At 61.3% G+C, this 15,020-nt stretch overlaps 1 protein-coding gene across 1 annotated transcript in view; it reads right to left on the bottom strand.

The window, feature by feature from the left end:
- ARHGAP23 (Rho GTPase activating protein 23) overlaps positions 1-15,020 on the bottom strand; it is an 86,242-nt gene that overhangs the window by 48,398 nt on the left and 22,824 nt on the right. The window contains 5 exon segments of the mRNA XM_021067077.1: positions 2,575-2,629; positions 2,783-2,861; positions 3,063-3,158; positions 4,581-4,608; positions 7,397-7,558. Of these exon segments, the coding sequence (XP_020922736.1) occupies positions 2,575-2,629; positions 2,783-2,861; positions 3,063-3,158; positions 4,581-4,608; positions 7,397-7,558 (420 nt within the window).

Here is a 15,020-nt window from a genome sequence, read left to right on the forward strand (position 1 = left end):
CCCAAAGACACTCGGGCGGAGCTGGGAGACCCCATCAGAGACCAGTCAGGTGGCAGATGACAGGGAAGGAAGCCGCCTAAGGGGTGTGACCCAGGTGGGGTGGGCTGGGGTGGGTGGAGGCGGGGGGGGCGGGGGGGGGGCACAGCTGGGGCCACTCTGGTGAAGAGGGACTTGCCCGCCTCCCGCTCCTCTGGGCCAGGCTTGGGGGAGGGGCCGGGCCGACTGAGGAGCCTTGGGCCACCTTCTGCCACCCCAGGCCTGGAATTTGGCACTGGGAGCTGAGGCTGACGCTGCATTGCTGAGGACTGACAGACCCGGCGCCCAGGCCGGGCCAAAAAAGGAGGCAGCCCCCAGGGACAGTGGCCTTGTGGCCCTGGCCTAGCCTGGCCCTTGATGGGTGGCCTGGGGGGCCTAGCTCAGGGGGAAGTATCACAGAGGGAGGGGAAACCAAACACACATCGCAAGGAGACACAGGAAAATACACACCCAGAGACACACTCACACACACACACAGAAACACAATGAGACAAACACACACAAATAACTACACCTCCAGTCTCAGGCACATCATGTGATGAGGATGCGCTAAACCACACCCCCGTACTCAGCCCCCTTCCGACCCACACGCCCCGGCCAGCGCCACTCACATACCTCTCCCTCCTGCCATCCTGCCGGCTCCCCCGACTCCCCGCATCACGGTGGTGGCGGCAGCATCCCGGCCCCGCCTCCACCCGCCCCCCGCCCTCCGCGAAGCCCCACTGACCCCGGTGCCGGCCCTGGCCTCCGAACCCCTGGTCTGCCCTCCCTCCCTGCGGCTGCCCTCGGCCCCCACCGGCTCTCTCTCGCTGGCGGGAGGAGGAGGGAGGGGTGGATGGGTGTGGAGGGGCCTCGCCGCGTCGGCGGTGGCGTCAGCAGCTGCCGCGGCCCCATTGGCCTCCAGCCTTGGCTCCCAACCACAGGAATGCCTGGGCCCCACCCTCTGGCCAGCCGGGGAGGGGGGGGGCCAGCGCAGGCCCCCAGATGCTGACATCTGGGGCTGCCTGCCCACCCGAGTCGGGGCAGCCCGCGCTCAAGGCTGCAGCCCCACCCTACCCCCCTCCGAAGGGAGAGAGCGACGCCCTAGGTCCCGCCCTGTCACCCGCCCCCGCCCCAGCGTGCCTCCCTCAGTCTGGGAAAGGGTGTGCAGGCGGGGTCTTTGAGACTTGGGGAGAGCCATCCACCTCTCTGGGGCCCCTGCCTGCCGCCCCCTCCCCAGGAAGGACCAGGGGATAATGGAGGTCACCAGGGTGGAGGTTCCCAGCAAGGCAGAGTGCCAAGCATGGCACTGTGATTACCAGCAGTTATGAGAGCACATCCAGGGCAGAAGCCAGCCCGGCAGCTCCCAGGGCCTCCCAGGCTTGGCCCTCAGCCCTCTCCTGGGGGGCAGTGACCTTGGGGGCAAGCAAGCTGGCATCTGGCTGGCACTCCTAAGACTAGGGAACTGGGCAGAGAGGACTGCCCTGGGCTCTGGGTCAGAGATGGGGGGGAACAGAGAGAGAGGCCGCACGTGCACGTGTGTGCGTGTGCGTGTATGTGTCTGCCTGTGGGCATGCGCACAGAGAGTGCAGAGTAAACGGGTCCACCTGTGAGTGCAGGGCTGCTGCGGGCCACGTCTGTACCTGCACTGTGGGCTGAAGGCCGAGTTCTAGGCATTTGCACTGCGCGTCGTGATTGCGTAAGTGTGGGTTGTTGTGACACGGGTGGGCACGCACGCCCGTGTTGGGATGAGGCAGGCTGTGATGTTTGTGGGCATACGTGTTGGGACGACAGGAAGCACTTGGGCTGTCATGAGTGTTTGTGCTGTGGTGAGAAGTTCGAGGGTGTGTGCTGCGACCCACTCGGTGTGGTGTCGTGGGGATCTGAGACGTCGAGGCATGTGTGATGGGCTGTGAGGTTTCATGTGAGGTCCTGGGTGCCTGTGGGCAGTACTGCGGGGTGGTGTGTACCGTGACAAGTGCCTGGTGGGGAGTGTCTGGCGTGGAGTGTACGTTACCACCGTGGTGTACAGCGTGCTAAATGAAGGGTGGGGCTGTGTTGTGTGGCTGTGTTTCTAGTGTGTTCTACTTATGTATCAAGAGTTGCAGGGTATGGTGTGTGAATGGAAGCATACGACAGTGGGGTGAAGTGTGGTGTGTGTGTGTGGGGGGGGGACCCATCTACAGGAGGCATGCTCCCTGGGCCCAGGCAGGGAGGGGGGCGGGGAACAGGCATCTCACAGGAGCCACAGGAACGTGCCAGTGTGGCAGGGCCCGCTGGGCCACCCTCCTTCCAGATACCCTGGCAGGAATCCTGCCGGCCAAGGCCAGCGCCTCCCCCTCTCGCGCACAGTTCGGCCTTGAATGAAGCAACAAGCAGTCCCAGCCCCGGGTTCGGGTCTGACAAGCTCAATCAGGCAGTGCCAGGCTGGGGCTGCCCCCTACACTCTCTGCTCTGCCTCCCAGAGGGACCGGCGCAGAAGGGAGGCCCAAGGAGAAGGGATGTATCCTGCCCCCGGCACCCAGGGTCCTTCACCTCAGACAGCAGGGCGGGACTCACCAGCTGGAGGATGTCCTCGTCCTTGGGCATGATGGAGAGTTCCAGAGTATCATCGCTACAGAGACAGGGCAGGGGGTCAGGCCAGGCTGAGGCAACAGGGTCTGGGAGAACAGGGATCCTGGTCGCCAGGGCACCACCAGGGCCAAGGAGGTGGGGGGGGAGTGGGCGGGGGGGGTGGCTTATGGGAGAAGAGAGGCAGGGCGCTCACCTATTCTGGATCAGAGCTATGACCTGGGAGTAGGTCTTCCCAATGACGCTCTCCCCATTCACTTTCACCAGTCGGTCACCTGGGGACAAGGGGCAGGGCCCCAGGTGAGCAGGCCAAAGGGTGTCCATGGCCCCATCTGAGAGCCCCTGAACCACATATGGGTGACAATGGGGGACAGGAACCTCCCCAACACCTGGATCCCAGAACTCCCTCCTGGCCGGAGGGTGGGGAGAAGAGACCCAGAGGGGTGCGGATGAGCCAGGTAACTGGGACAGCTCACCTGTGCGAAGCCCCGCCCTATGGGCAGGGCCATCGTCCTTCACATTCTTGACAAAGATGGTGTCCATGGGCTCCAGGCGGTGCCGGGGGGAGGGTCCTGGTGAGCAGCAGCCAGGTTAGCTGGGGGTGGCGGCTGAAGGTCACACCCATGCACAGCTACACACACAGGGGACACACACTCAGAGAATGACCATACTCACATGGACACAAACACAGACCCACACATCCACAGGGACACGGATGCACAGGATCAGACCACAGGACACACTGCTGGGAGAATGAACGCCTCTAGAGACACACAGAGTCACTCCTTAAATGGCTCTTTCATCCCAACACTGTGCTAGAAAGTAGATGATAACGTGATGGAAATAATGTGAGAAAAAGAATGTATGCATATGTATATATGACTGGGTCACTCTGCTGTACAGCAGAAATTGAAAGAACATTGTAAATCAACTGTAATAGAAAAAATACAAATCTTACTCAGAAAAAGAAAGTAGATGACAAAGGGTGGACAGACGTGGCCCTTGCCCTTCCCACACTCAATGTCCAGTGGGACAGACAGACACGTGCATGCGCACGCGGGCGCGCGCGCGCGCGCACACACACACACACACACACACACACACACGCCCATCATAAGACAAAGGAAGGGTGTCATAAGAGATACACAGCAGGGAGAGCCACCTGCATGCACAGAGAATGTCCACACCCAGACCAGGGAGAGCCGGGCGAGGTGCTGAAACTCACAGCCAACACCCGCATCTCCCACCCCACCCCGCTCCCCAGGGTCGGGGGCTTCAAGCAGAGGCCTGAGGATCCCGGGACAGGGACTCATCCCCAGAGGACATCACGTTATGCCTCAGCAATATCCTCTGCCACTAACTGTCCCATCAGAGAAACGGGCCTGCTCTAGGTCAGCGGGCTCCTTCCCCACCGCAGGCCTCTGCCACCGGGACTCAGGAGGACAGTGTCCCCGTGGTTGTTCAGCAGAAGCCCCGGTGGCAGAGAAGGAAGTCTGCCTGTTTAAGGGGTTCTGCCTTTGAATACCCCAGGGAGCCTGGGTGCCGGTAAGGGGCCATTTGGAGGGCCAGGGTGACAGCCAGGGGACTAAGGCTCATATCTGAAAAGAGAAAGACCTCAGGGCTCCTCCCTATGCCCTGAGAACCCCAGTGTCTCTGTCCCCAAGGAAAACCCCTGATAGCAGCACTCTACTTCCAGCTCCCAGGGCCCTGTGGGCCCTGCCTCTGCCTCAGTCAAGGCTGGGAGGAACTCCAGGGCGGGGACCGGGGCTCAGAGACCCATCTGCTCCCCAGAACGCCACCCCCAGCACAGAATGGACAGGCCCGAAGGGAGATACATGTGAGAAAAGGGAGGAGAAAGAGCGAGAGCAGATGTCCAATGAGCAAAGGCAGGAATGGCAGTCAAGGGTGGGGGCGCAGCAGAATCCAGGCTGCCTTGGGGGACAGGGAGAGACACAGGCTGGAGGACCAGTCCCCGGCCCCCGGCCACTCCTTACCTCCTCCTCGGCCTCCATTTTCTTCCTCCTGTGGGGGGGACAGAGGCGGGTGTGGGCCCTCAGCAGCACAGGGGGAGGCCCGGCTCCACCTGGGCGGGCCCCTCAATGCTCCCTGCCCAGCAGCCTCCCCTCTTATCATCCTTCAACGAGCCCAGCAGCCAGAGGGGGCAGAGGGCTGTCCTCAGGGAGGTCACGTCCCAGGCAATCTCCCCCAGTAGCAGAAGCCCTCTCTTACACCTGCTGCTCCTATTGCATCAGCGTCTCCGCCATCCGAAAGCCCCCCATCCAAGGGGGGGACCCATCACCCATCCCTTGGGGAGCTCAAAGCCAGACAGAGGAGGGACCAAACACTAACAGGCAGACAGGACCCAGGCAGACACTGATAAGCAGGCGTGACAAGTGTAAACAACGGCTATCAGCTCTTAGAGAATGGGAGGGAAGGCCTGATTAGTGTCCCTCTGCGGGAAGATTTTTTTTTTGCTTTTTTTTAGGGCTGTACCTGCAGCATATGGACGTTCCCAGGCTAGGGGTCGAATCAGAGCTACAGCTGCTGGCCTACGCCACAGCCACAGCAATGCCAGATCTGAGCCTCGTCTGCGACCTACACCACAGCTCACGGCAATGCTAGATCTTTTAACCCACTGAGGGAGGCCAGGGATCAAACCCGCATCCTCCTGGATACTAGTTGGGTTTGTTTCCACTGAGCCACAACAGGAACCCCTGGGGGAGAGGGTTTTAGGGCAAGTGTGAGGACGGCTGGGAGACGGCATTCTGGGTGAGGCGACTGGCATGTGCAGGCACTCCGTGGCAGAAATAGGACTCGATCAGCTGAGCTGAAGGTGAAAGACACTCCACACTAGCAAGTGATGGGAGTCAGACTAAAGTTCTCAGGTTGAAAGGAGAGAGAGAGGGAGCCAGCAAAGCTTCTCGAGTGGGAGAGAGTAGATGTGAAAATACTTCTGGCATCTAGGTGCAGGGCTAATAGAATCGAGGAGACCCAATGGGGAGGCCTCTGGGATCATCCTGCTGAGTGGGGGGAAGGGCACTAGACGTGGGGAGGAGAGAGGAGCAAGGACAAGAGAAGTCAGACAGGACGGGCCAGCAGGATGTGGTGGTTGAGAGCTGCCTCGGACCTTTGGGGTCATTCAGACTAATCTTTTCCATGGATGATCTAGCCGTTTTACAGATGACAGGCCGTGACTTTTCCAGGACCACTCAGAGACAGGAGAGGAGCCAGGGCCAGAACCCAGGAGGCTTGGGCGGCCCAGCCAGGACAGGAAGGCCGCTGGGCTCTGCTGGAGAGCAGTCCCTCTGCCCCTGCCCTCCTGTGCAGGGAGCGTGCCCGCTGATGTGAGCTGACAGCACAGTGAGCGGGTGGCAGAGGCAGATGGATGCATTTAGACGGGTGAGGTCCCTGCAGGCTCCCAGCCCTGGGCATGTTCCGGAAAGGGATGGAGCCCGTCCCTGGCTTGCCCTGCCCTGGGGTCTTCCAGCGCCCCGTGTGACGGAGGTCTCTCTGAAACAGGTCCCCTCCCCAGCCAGACCTCTCAGGCTGCTGCTGCAGAGTCACCCTCAGCAGGATCCCCTGAAGGAAGGTGGGAAGGAAGGACCAGAGGTTCCAGGGAACTGGGGTCGGGGGTTGGGGGGCTTGGGCATGGAGGTGCGGCCGCGCCCCTCCCCCACACTGTCAACCTCCACTTAGACCCTTAAGCAGCCAATGGGAAGAGTTTATGCAGGGGCCCCCAGACTCGGGCACACAGGGGTGAGAGCTGCACAGTGACACAGACACGTGCAGCATATCCTATACAGACACCTCGATGCACATGTCAAGAGGTACACGCCTGCATGCACATGACTAGCATACCATGCACGCACGTGTGCATACAAAGAGACACGTGCAGGCACACAGACACAGGCAGAGAAATCCAATGCCTTGGTCTTCAGGCAGCTGGGACTAAGCTCCCCGAGGGAGAGTCCCTCAACAGCTGTGCAGGCTGGTCCCAGCCCTGGGGGAGGGGAGAGACAGGTTCATGGACTCCAAGACAACTCTCTCCCCTCCTGCTGGGAGAGGGGGGAAGCTGGCCCTCCTGGGGAGCCCTGGTTCCTGCCTGGGCCCCCCTCCTGCCTTCCTGCACACATGCCTGCTTCACTGTCAGGGGCCCATTCCCCCCCCCCCTGCCACCCAGGCCACCCCTTGGCTTAGCCTGAGCAGCCTTAGTTCCTGGACTCAAGAACTTGATGTGAACATTAGGGCTGGAAGGATTCTCAGGGCTCAAAGAGATAAATGCCCTCAGGGGACAGCAGAAGAAGCGGAGCCCGGAGAGGGTTACACCACCCAAGATCCACAGCGAGTTAGGGGTTGTACCCGGACTGGAGCCCAGCTCTTCAGCCCAGCCCAAGGGCCCCCCTCCCCCCCGCCACCCCGGGCACGCGGCTGAGGCCAGGTGTGCGAGGGACAGACCCCACCCCAAGAGCTCAGGCTTTGGCAGGGGGTGCAATCCACCCAGCTCAGAAGTGGCCAGTGGACAAGGGGGCCCCAGAACTCCACCTCTCTGAGAGGTTGTTCACCTTCCAGAGGCTGAGAGTCCAGGCTGTGGGTGAGCATCCTGGCTCCCCCACCTCTAGCTCCTTGTCCTGAGCCATCCTTTTCCTGAGAAGGCTGAGCCCAGAACAGGCAGGGGGCTTACCCATAAGGGCTGCCCCTGCCTCTCTGTGACCCTCTTCCCCAGGCCACAGCGGCACTATGGAGGGCACAATACAGAGGGACCCCCCCCCAAGCTCCCTCAGGCCAGGCGGGCAGAGGCACAGGGCGGTACCTTCAGGCTGCAGTGCACGGCGGACTCAGGCGGGTACACGATGAAATGGCGCAGCGTGAAGCCAAAACCGTCCTGGAGGCTTTTGTGCAGCAGCAGCGTCCTCGGGCCCTGCCAGGGGAGGGGGCGCCCAGGAGAGCAGCCATCTCTGGGGCCCAGTGGCAGCTGCGGGAGCACAGGGAGCAAGGGTGAGAGGCCAGTGTGCATACCAGCCCAGAGGAACCCGAGAGGGACTCCTGGAACCCACAGACCCTCCTGTGCCCCTGACCCCCCCTTCTCCCCTCCTATCTCTCCCATCCTCATCAGCCTTCTTTTTTTTTTTCTGGAGGTTCCCAGGCTAGCGGCTGAATTGGAGCTGCAGCTGCCGGCCTTCGCCAGAGCCACAGCAACACGGATCCGAGCCGCCTCTGCACAGCAACGCTGGATCCCCAACCCACTGAGTGAGGCCAGGGATCAAACCAGCATCCTCACGGATACTAGTCGGATTGATTCGTTTCTGCTGCGCCATAATGGGAACTCCCTCGTCATCAGCCTTCTTTCTTTCCTCAATCCCCTCCTGACATCTTTGTGTTTTGTTTGTCTTTTTACCTTTTCTAGGGCCGCTCCTGCGGCATATGGAGTTCCCAGGCTAGGGGTCTCATCGGAGCTGTAGCCACCGGTCTACACCAGAGCCACAACAACATGGGATCCGAGCTGCATCTGTGACCTACACCACAGCTCATGGCAACGCCGGATCCTTAACCCACTGAGCGAGGCCAGGGATTGAACCCGCAACCTCATGGTTCCTAGTCGGATTCGTTAACCACTGAGCCACAACGGAATCTCCTCCTCCTGACATTTTTGTGTCCAGGGAAATAACTGTGCAGTGAACCAGGTGCTTGTTGAGCTCAATTCAGCCAGTGCTCATGGACACGGTCTGCTGCCATCTACACTCATCCCTGTCTGCTGCACAACCTGAAACACACACACGTAGGCAGACACCGGCACCTCTATACACACCCACGCAGACAGAACCCACCACAAACACATGGACAAGCACACTTACATGCAAAGGTGCACAGACACACAGACATGCGCACCAAGCACACACCTATCGGGCTAACACACACATGCATCCTTTGGAGGCAGCAGTGGGAACAGATGGGGGACGAAGAACCACAAGGGAGTGGACCGGACATCAGACAACCGAAGGGACTGTGGCTCAGGACACAGCCCAGGGGCCTGGCTGGTTCACTGGAACTGAGGGGGGAACCGAGGGGAGGCAGGGGACACTCCGCTGCCCTCTGGCCGACCCACCCGCCCGGAATACTTGAGATTCCCCAAGACGACAGGGCCGAGGGTGTCGGAAGACAAGGGTTCCAGAGCACACAGGTCTGTTTCTGGGCGAGAGGGAGAAGAGGAGGATAGTGCCTGAGGGGATTCCCTTCAGATGCCCTGCTCGGACACAGAGAGGGAAAGTGGGTGACAGGAGGGTGTCAGAGAGATGGGTGCCTGGGGAGATTGGAGGAGATGGGCGCCAAAGGCAGGCTGCCTAGTGAAAAGCCAGAAGGGCTCTTTCGGGGGCTCCACCCCAATCTCAGGCAGCCTAACCTATGGAATATCCCTCATCCAAACCCCTCAGAGGGCAAGAATCCACCCCCACCCCGAAACAGCCTTACCCCCTCAGGCCTCCTTGGCACCAGGCTGGAGCCTTCCGCTGCAGGGAGAAAGATGCGGCTGGGTGCAGAGGGAAGTAGCCCAGCTGTTCTGGGGTGAGGAGCTCCCATTTCACCTGAAAGTTCCCCCTGCTTCCCCAGCACAAAGCTGCCCCTTAAATGTACTGATCTGAAGACAGAAGATGGTCCTGCAAGCATCCGCCCACCCTCCTGTTCACACATCTGGCAGGAGCGGATCCTGTGCCCAGCCCTAAGCTAGGGATTTGTGCGTGGCCTGGAAGGCTGGGCTGCATGGGCTGGGAGGTTTGGGGAGAAGATAGCCTTAAATCTCAGAAGCTTAAAGAAAAATGTGACAGAGGCAATAGGCTTGCTTCATACATTCTGAGAGGACACAGCCAGGTAGAAGATCCAGGGAGGCCGGGTGAGACTCTGGCCCCAGAGACCATTCTAACCACATGCATCTGGAAAGCTTCTCAGGCGAGGTTGTGAGCTCTCTGTCCTCACAGGGGTCCCAACAAAAGTTGGACGACCCCTCAGTCCAGGAGGCCTTAACCAGAGGTCCAGCGATGGCCCCTCAGCTCCCTCCGCTTGTGGCTACAGTCTGGGTGCTCCCGCCAGGCCCCATGGCCTCATGGGGGTCTGAGGAGTCCAGAGGAGAAAATTCTCTGGGAATTCTGCTGAGGTCTGAAATCCCCTGGATTTCCTATCTCTGCTGACCTGGCAAGGAACTGATCAGGGAGAGAAGAGGGCCTCCGGGGACCCTCCACTGCCCCCTCCTACCAGAAGCCCTGCTTCTCCCCGGCGTGGGCTGCCTCCCCTGCATGCCCTCCACCCGGGCTCTAGGCTGAGGCTGTTTGCAGGGCCTATTGTTTTGCTGGTGTCCTGGATTAAGGTTTAAGCCACCAGCTGCCCCAGTGACGAGAAGTGGCTGGGACAGGTCCCCGCACGCCCCCCACCCCTCCCCCAGCACACATCCTGCCTGGAACTGCCAGCTGCCTGGGGGTGCCACTCCTGAGGGAAGGGGGGCCTGCAATCCAGGGCAGTGGGCATGCCTTTCCCTCACAGGTCCCCTCCTCACCCAGGCACCACCGGCGCCCCCTCCCTTATCTCTGCCTCTCCCTTTCCTCTTTTCCTTCCTTCCAGCCTCCCTCCCCCCATCCCTGCCAACTAGGCTCCTGAGAATGTCAGTGTGGTAATCCCCCTGCCACAGCGACCACACCCCTGCCTGAACAGGAGACACCGCAGCCCCCACCAGTGGCCAGATTTGGCAGCGCCCCTGTGGGAAGTTCTTCCCTGGGTTTAGCCTCAATCCTTCACGCTATTATATATGCATGGATTTCTTCTCCTCTGCTCCCCTCAGATCCTGGACCACACTGGTTCTCAGTCTCATCTTGACGGGGAGGGAGGTAATAGATGCAGAAACAGAGAAGGAGCCAGCAATGGAATGGAAGGCGAGGAGATGGGGAAGGGGTACAGTTCACACACATCCCCTGGGTGTGAGGTCAGCACAGAGACAAGGCGGGAGAGAGAGGCTTGGGGGACACAGGGGTGTCACTGATTAATGCTCTCTGGCCCAGGTCTATTTCCAAACGCTCCCACCCTCATATGAGGAAAGAAAGAGACATCCAGGAGTTCCTATCGTGGCTCAGTGGTTAACAAATCCAACTAGGAACCATGAGGTTGCAGGTTCGATCCCTGGCCTCGCTCAGTGGGTTAAGAATCCGGCGTTGCCATGAGCTGTGGTGTAGGTCGCAAATGTGGCTCGGATCCCTCATTGCTCTGGCTCTGGCGTAGCTACAACTCCCAATAGACCCCTAGCCCGGGAATCTCCATGTGCCATGGGTGCGGCCCTAGAAAAAGACAAAAAAAAAAAAAAAAAGAAAAGAAAGAAAGAAAGAGACATCCAAAAATACTAAGTGATGGTGGGAAAAGGACAGATGCCCCCAGAGCCACAAAGGAGATGGAGCTGGACACATGGTGGGTTGGCAACACCAGGAACTAGAACCCAGGAGTCCTGCTCCTCCCCTCCCCAGGAGCATAAAGAGGTCACTGCAGGGAGCATGGCATTCATGCTGGGCATGGTGCCCACTGTGACTCACACCCTACCAGCCTGGTCCATCCCGGACATCAGAAACTCTATCCCCACCCCCTCTCCAGCCCTGTCAGTCCTCATCCTGAGATCACTCACTACCTGCTGGGGCCCAGGCTGCCTCCTCAGCCTCCCTGACCCTCTTGAAAACCCTTGTGGGTCCCTGTGCCCAGGTCCCCTACAGGGAGGGCAGAGTGACGCCCCGCCTGCTCCATTAGTGGTACCCCTGTCTGCCTCTGACCCAGATCCAGTGCCGGCCCAAACTCTCCAGGATTCCATGCCCTGCATCTCTTCAAACAACCCTGGTCCCTTCCATCTTTCCATCGCCTGTAAGCCAAGAGGCTCAAGCCCACTGGAGGCCACCACCCAGACCAGGGCGGGGGGGGGGGAGGAGGTGTGTGTGCCATCCAGCACCCGTGGAAAAGCTCTCAGCCAGAACCCTGACGCCCTCACCTGCATCTCTTCCGCTCCTCACTCATTCCCTACTCCGGGGCATCGGTCCCGGAACACCGGACGCACACACCTCAAGGATCACAGGGAGTAGGTAACCGGGTCCCACCCATTCCGGCGAGGCCTACCCAGGGCCCTGCCCCTGACCCTGCCCCCGACCCCTCTGGCCCCGCGGGGCTCACCCTGGCCGGGCGCGGCCCGGGCGCTCGGCGGTCGCTGTGGCCGAGGCAGGGCAGCCAGAGGCAGCGCGGCTCCGGGGCGCTGCAGTCCACGCCGACGGCGCGCTCCCAGCGCCAGCCCCCGGCCCCCGCGCGCTCCACGCGCCACACGGCGCTGCCCACCAGCGCCGCGGCCGGCGGGGGCCCCGGGGCCCGGCCGCCGCCCCGGCCCCAGCGCGCCGAGGGCCGGGCTTCCGGAGCCGGGCGCGCCGCGCGGGGGCCAGCGGCCGCTCCTCGGCGCCCGGCGGGCGGCGTCCTCGGCCCCCGGGGCGGCGGGCGGACCCCGAGGGTCCCCGCCCGCCCCCCGGAGCCGCGGGCCCGGGGCCCGGGGGCCCCGAGGGGACGGACGGCCCGCGCGGACGGCGGCAGGACGGCTGCAGCGACTCCGCGCCTCCCGCGCCTCCCGGCCGAAGGCGCCCGAGCCCGGACACGCCGGCGAGTCGCACAGGGCAGACGCCTCCCCCTCCGGGGCGGCCCCTGTGCGCGGCCGCCCCATCCCACATACTCACACACCCACACACCAGAGGCCCTGCACAGCGCCCCCGCAGTCACAACTGCACACCCCGTACAGGCGGGCAGGGCCCCCCCACCCCCCGAACTCACACAAAACTCACTGCACCCGCCCGCGCACGGTGCACTCTTTCCAGGCCAAAGCTCATCCAGCTTCCTGCGCCCCAGAGAAATACACGTTCCAGGGCACCCGTGTAAATGCACACCCTCCCTACTCTTACAGACCGGCAGCACACACACATCCATACACCCCACGCCCCCCACCACCACACACTCTCACTCCCTCTTCCTCTGTCCACATACCCCACAGAAACACTCTTCCCCGCACATACACATTTGCACGTGGCCACCCTTCTGGATGCACACACACTTTGGACTCCCTCCCATGAATACAAGAGCCCCCACACCTCACAGAGACACATGTGCAAGCAGGTGCCCCTGAAAGCACAGCAGGCCCCCCACATACCCAGCCATACATTTCACACACAGGACACAGAGACACCCACAAATGGCATGGGGGCAGATAGAAAACACACACACTGCCTAGTGCTCCTGCTCCTTGCGTTGCCGCCATATCCCCTCTGGTCTCTCCCTCTCACACACACACACACACACACTGTCCTGCACAGAGGGCAGCAGTCTCTCATAATACCCACACTAGAGTCATGCTATACCCTTCCCACACCCCTCGTGGGAACATGTAACCAACCCCCTCCCCCAGCACCCCCGGACCACTGGCTCTACCCAGAAGGGCCACCACCAAGTCCACAATGGGCTCCAAGCTGGCGCCCACCTCGCCCCAGCATGTGAGTCAGACAGGAAGCCCCAGTCCATGATGGCAGACCCTGCCCTCCCCTTCCTGGCTCTCCCTCTTCCCAGGCCCCTTCCCGGGTGGGGCTCATAGGTGTGTCAGCACCATCGCCATTTCTCTCCCACTTGACGGTGGTGGTTCCCAAGTGGTGTGCTTCCCTCCACAGCCACTCCCGGGGCCCGGGGCCACTGCCCTGACCCTGTTTTCAGAGAAGGGAATGGCAGAAGCACCCCGCTTGTTATGGCCGCAACGGGACTCCAAGGCCAGAGCCCCTCATTCCAACTTTGGATCTTATACCAGAATTCTAGCCAGCATCCAGGGCAGCGAGGCCAGGGGCAGGAGGGGCAGATCCAGGCCAACTCCACTCCCAAATCCAAGGGTCAGGGGAGGACGAGTCAAAGGCTTGGGCCCTTGAGGGGGTGGCCGCCAGAAGGGACAACCAGGTAGAAGAGTCAGGTCCCCCTTCCCTCCCTGATCCTGTCACCTGCTGTCCCCAGCAAGGACAGGCCAGGACGGAGGATCCGTGGGAGGTAGAGGAGAGAGGCAGAGGGGCACGGAGAGAGGGAAAACCAAGGCGTAGAAGGAGGAACAGAGGACCATGGGAGTGGGCAGGAGCGAGGGAGGGAGGAGGAAGGGTGAGGGTGAGGCGTGTGGGGGGCCAGGGAGCGGTTTTGTTCTCCTGTTTCCTGTTTGCTGCTCGCTGGGCCCCCTGCGCAGAAGCTGGACCCCCACCCCCACCCTGGCGGAAGCCGGGACGGGAAGGGAAGAGCGAGGCTGCCACCAGCGCTGAGTCAGGAGGGCTCTGGGCAGAGCAGGGAGAAAGGACCACAGTCACGGGGACCAGGACTCCTGGCCTCTCCATCAGCACCTGCCCTCCCATCACTGGAAAACCCAAGGACCCTGGATCCAGGACCACCTCTGCCCTTGTCCTGCTCTCCCAAGACCGGGTCCTCAGACCAGCTGGAAGCATCACCAAGATGTCCTCAGCCGTGTCAGACTCGGCCGCCCCAAATGGAGAGCAGTGACCACAGGGATGTCCTGACTCAGAGTCTGACCTGCTTTCCCAGCAAGGGGCCAGCTGCCTAACTTCCTTTCCTCTTGCCGCGAGTTCAATCCCAGGTTCTGAGGAAATGGACCCACTCTCTCCTCTCACGCCCCATGGAGGCTCGCATGGCCAACAGGTGCTGCTGTGTGTCTGGATCAGGAACCCACCTCCCTCCCAGGAGACTGCTGAGGGTTCTGAGGGCTGCAGGGAGAGGCGAGGTGGGAAAGCAGCATGGGGGTTTCTGTGTCCAGGGCTGCAGAGACCTGGGAAACGATAAGCCATATATGATGCCCATCTCCTGCCCTCTTAACCTGGCAGGAGCAACTAGGCCCCCCCAATTAGGAAACAGCCTCCTCCAACACAAACCCCCACCTTCCCCACCCCAGCCCCATCCACCCCAGCCTCCTCTACAGAGAGGTCAGGAGCTGAGTACACCCAGTAGGGCCTGGTTGGAACAAATGCTCTTCCAGGCCTAGGGAGCCTCTCAGCCCCCTCCCCCATTTCCTTTGGGAAAGGAATGTGGGGTGGGCCCCAGAGTGCGGTGGGGGAGGGGGCCAAGGGCTGGGAAATACCAGGCGTAGCTGAGATTCTATTCCAAGGCTTCCTGCCTGGTGTGAGTCCTCCTCCCTACACCCTCCCCCCAGCTTCCTCCCCCCAAGTCAGGAATTACCCCGGCTAAGTCGTCCCTCCCATCATCCTCTACTTTGACCAGCTTGCAAAATCCATTCAATCAGATCTTCCCCGAAGGTCCCTGGGGAGGGCTTGGGGGCTACACCCCCAAAGGGAGGGCATCCAGTCTTTCTCTCTCCAAATGAGATCATCATTCTTTACTGCGTCAAAGCACTTTCA

The sequence above is a fragment of the Sus scrofa genome, chromosome 12 (assembly GCF_000003025.6).
Source record: "Sus scrofa isolate TJ Tabasco breed Duroc chromosome 12, Sscrofa11.1, whole genome shotgun sequence".
NCBI classification, from domain to species: Eukaryota; Metazoa; Chordata; class Mammalia; order Artiodactyla; family Suidae; genus Sus; species Sus scrofa.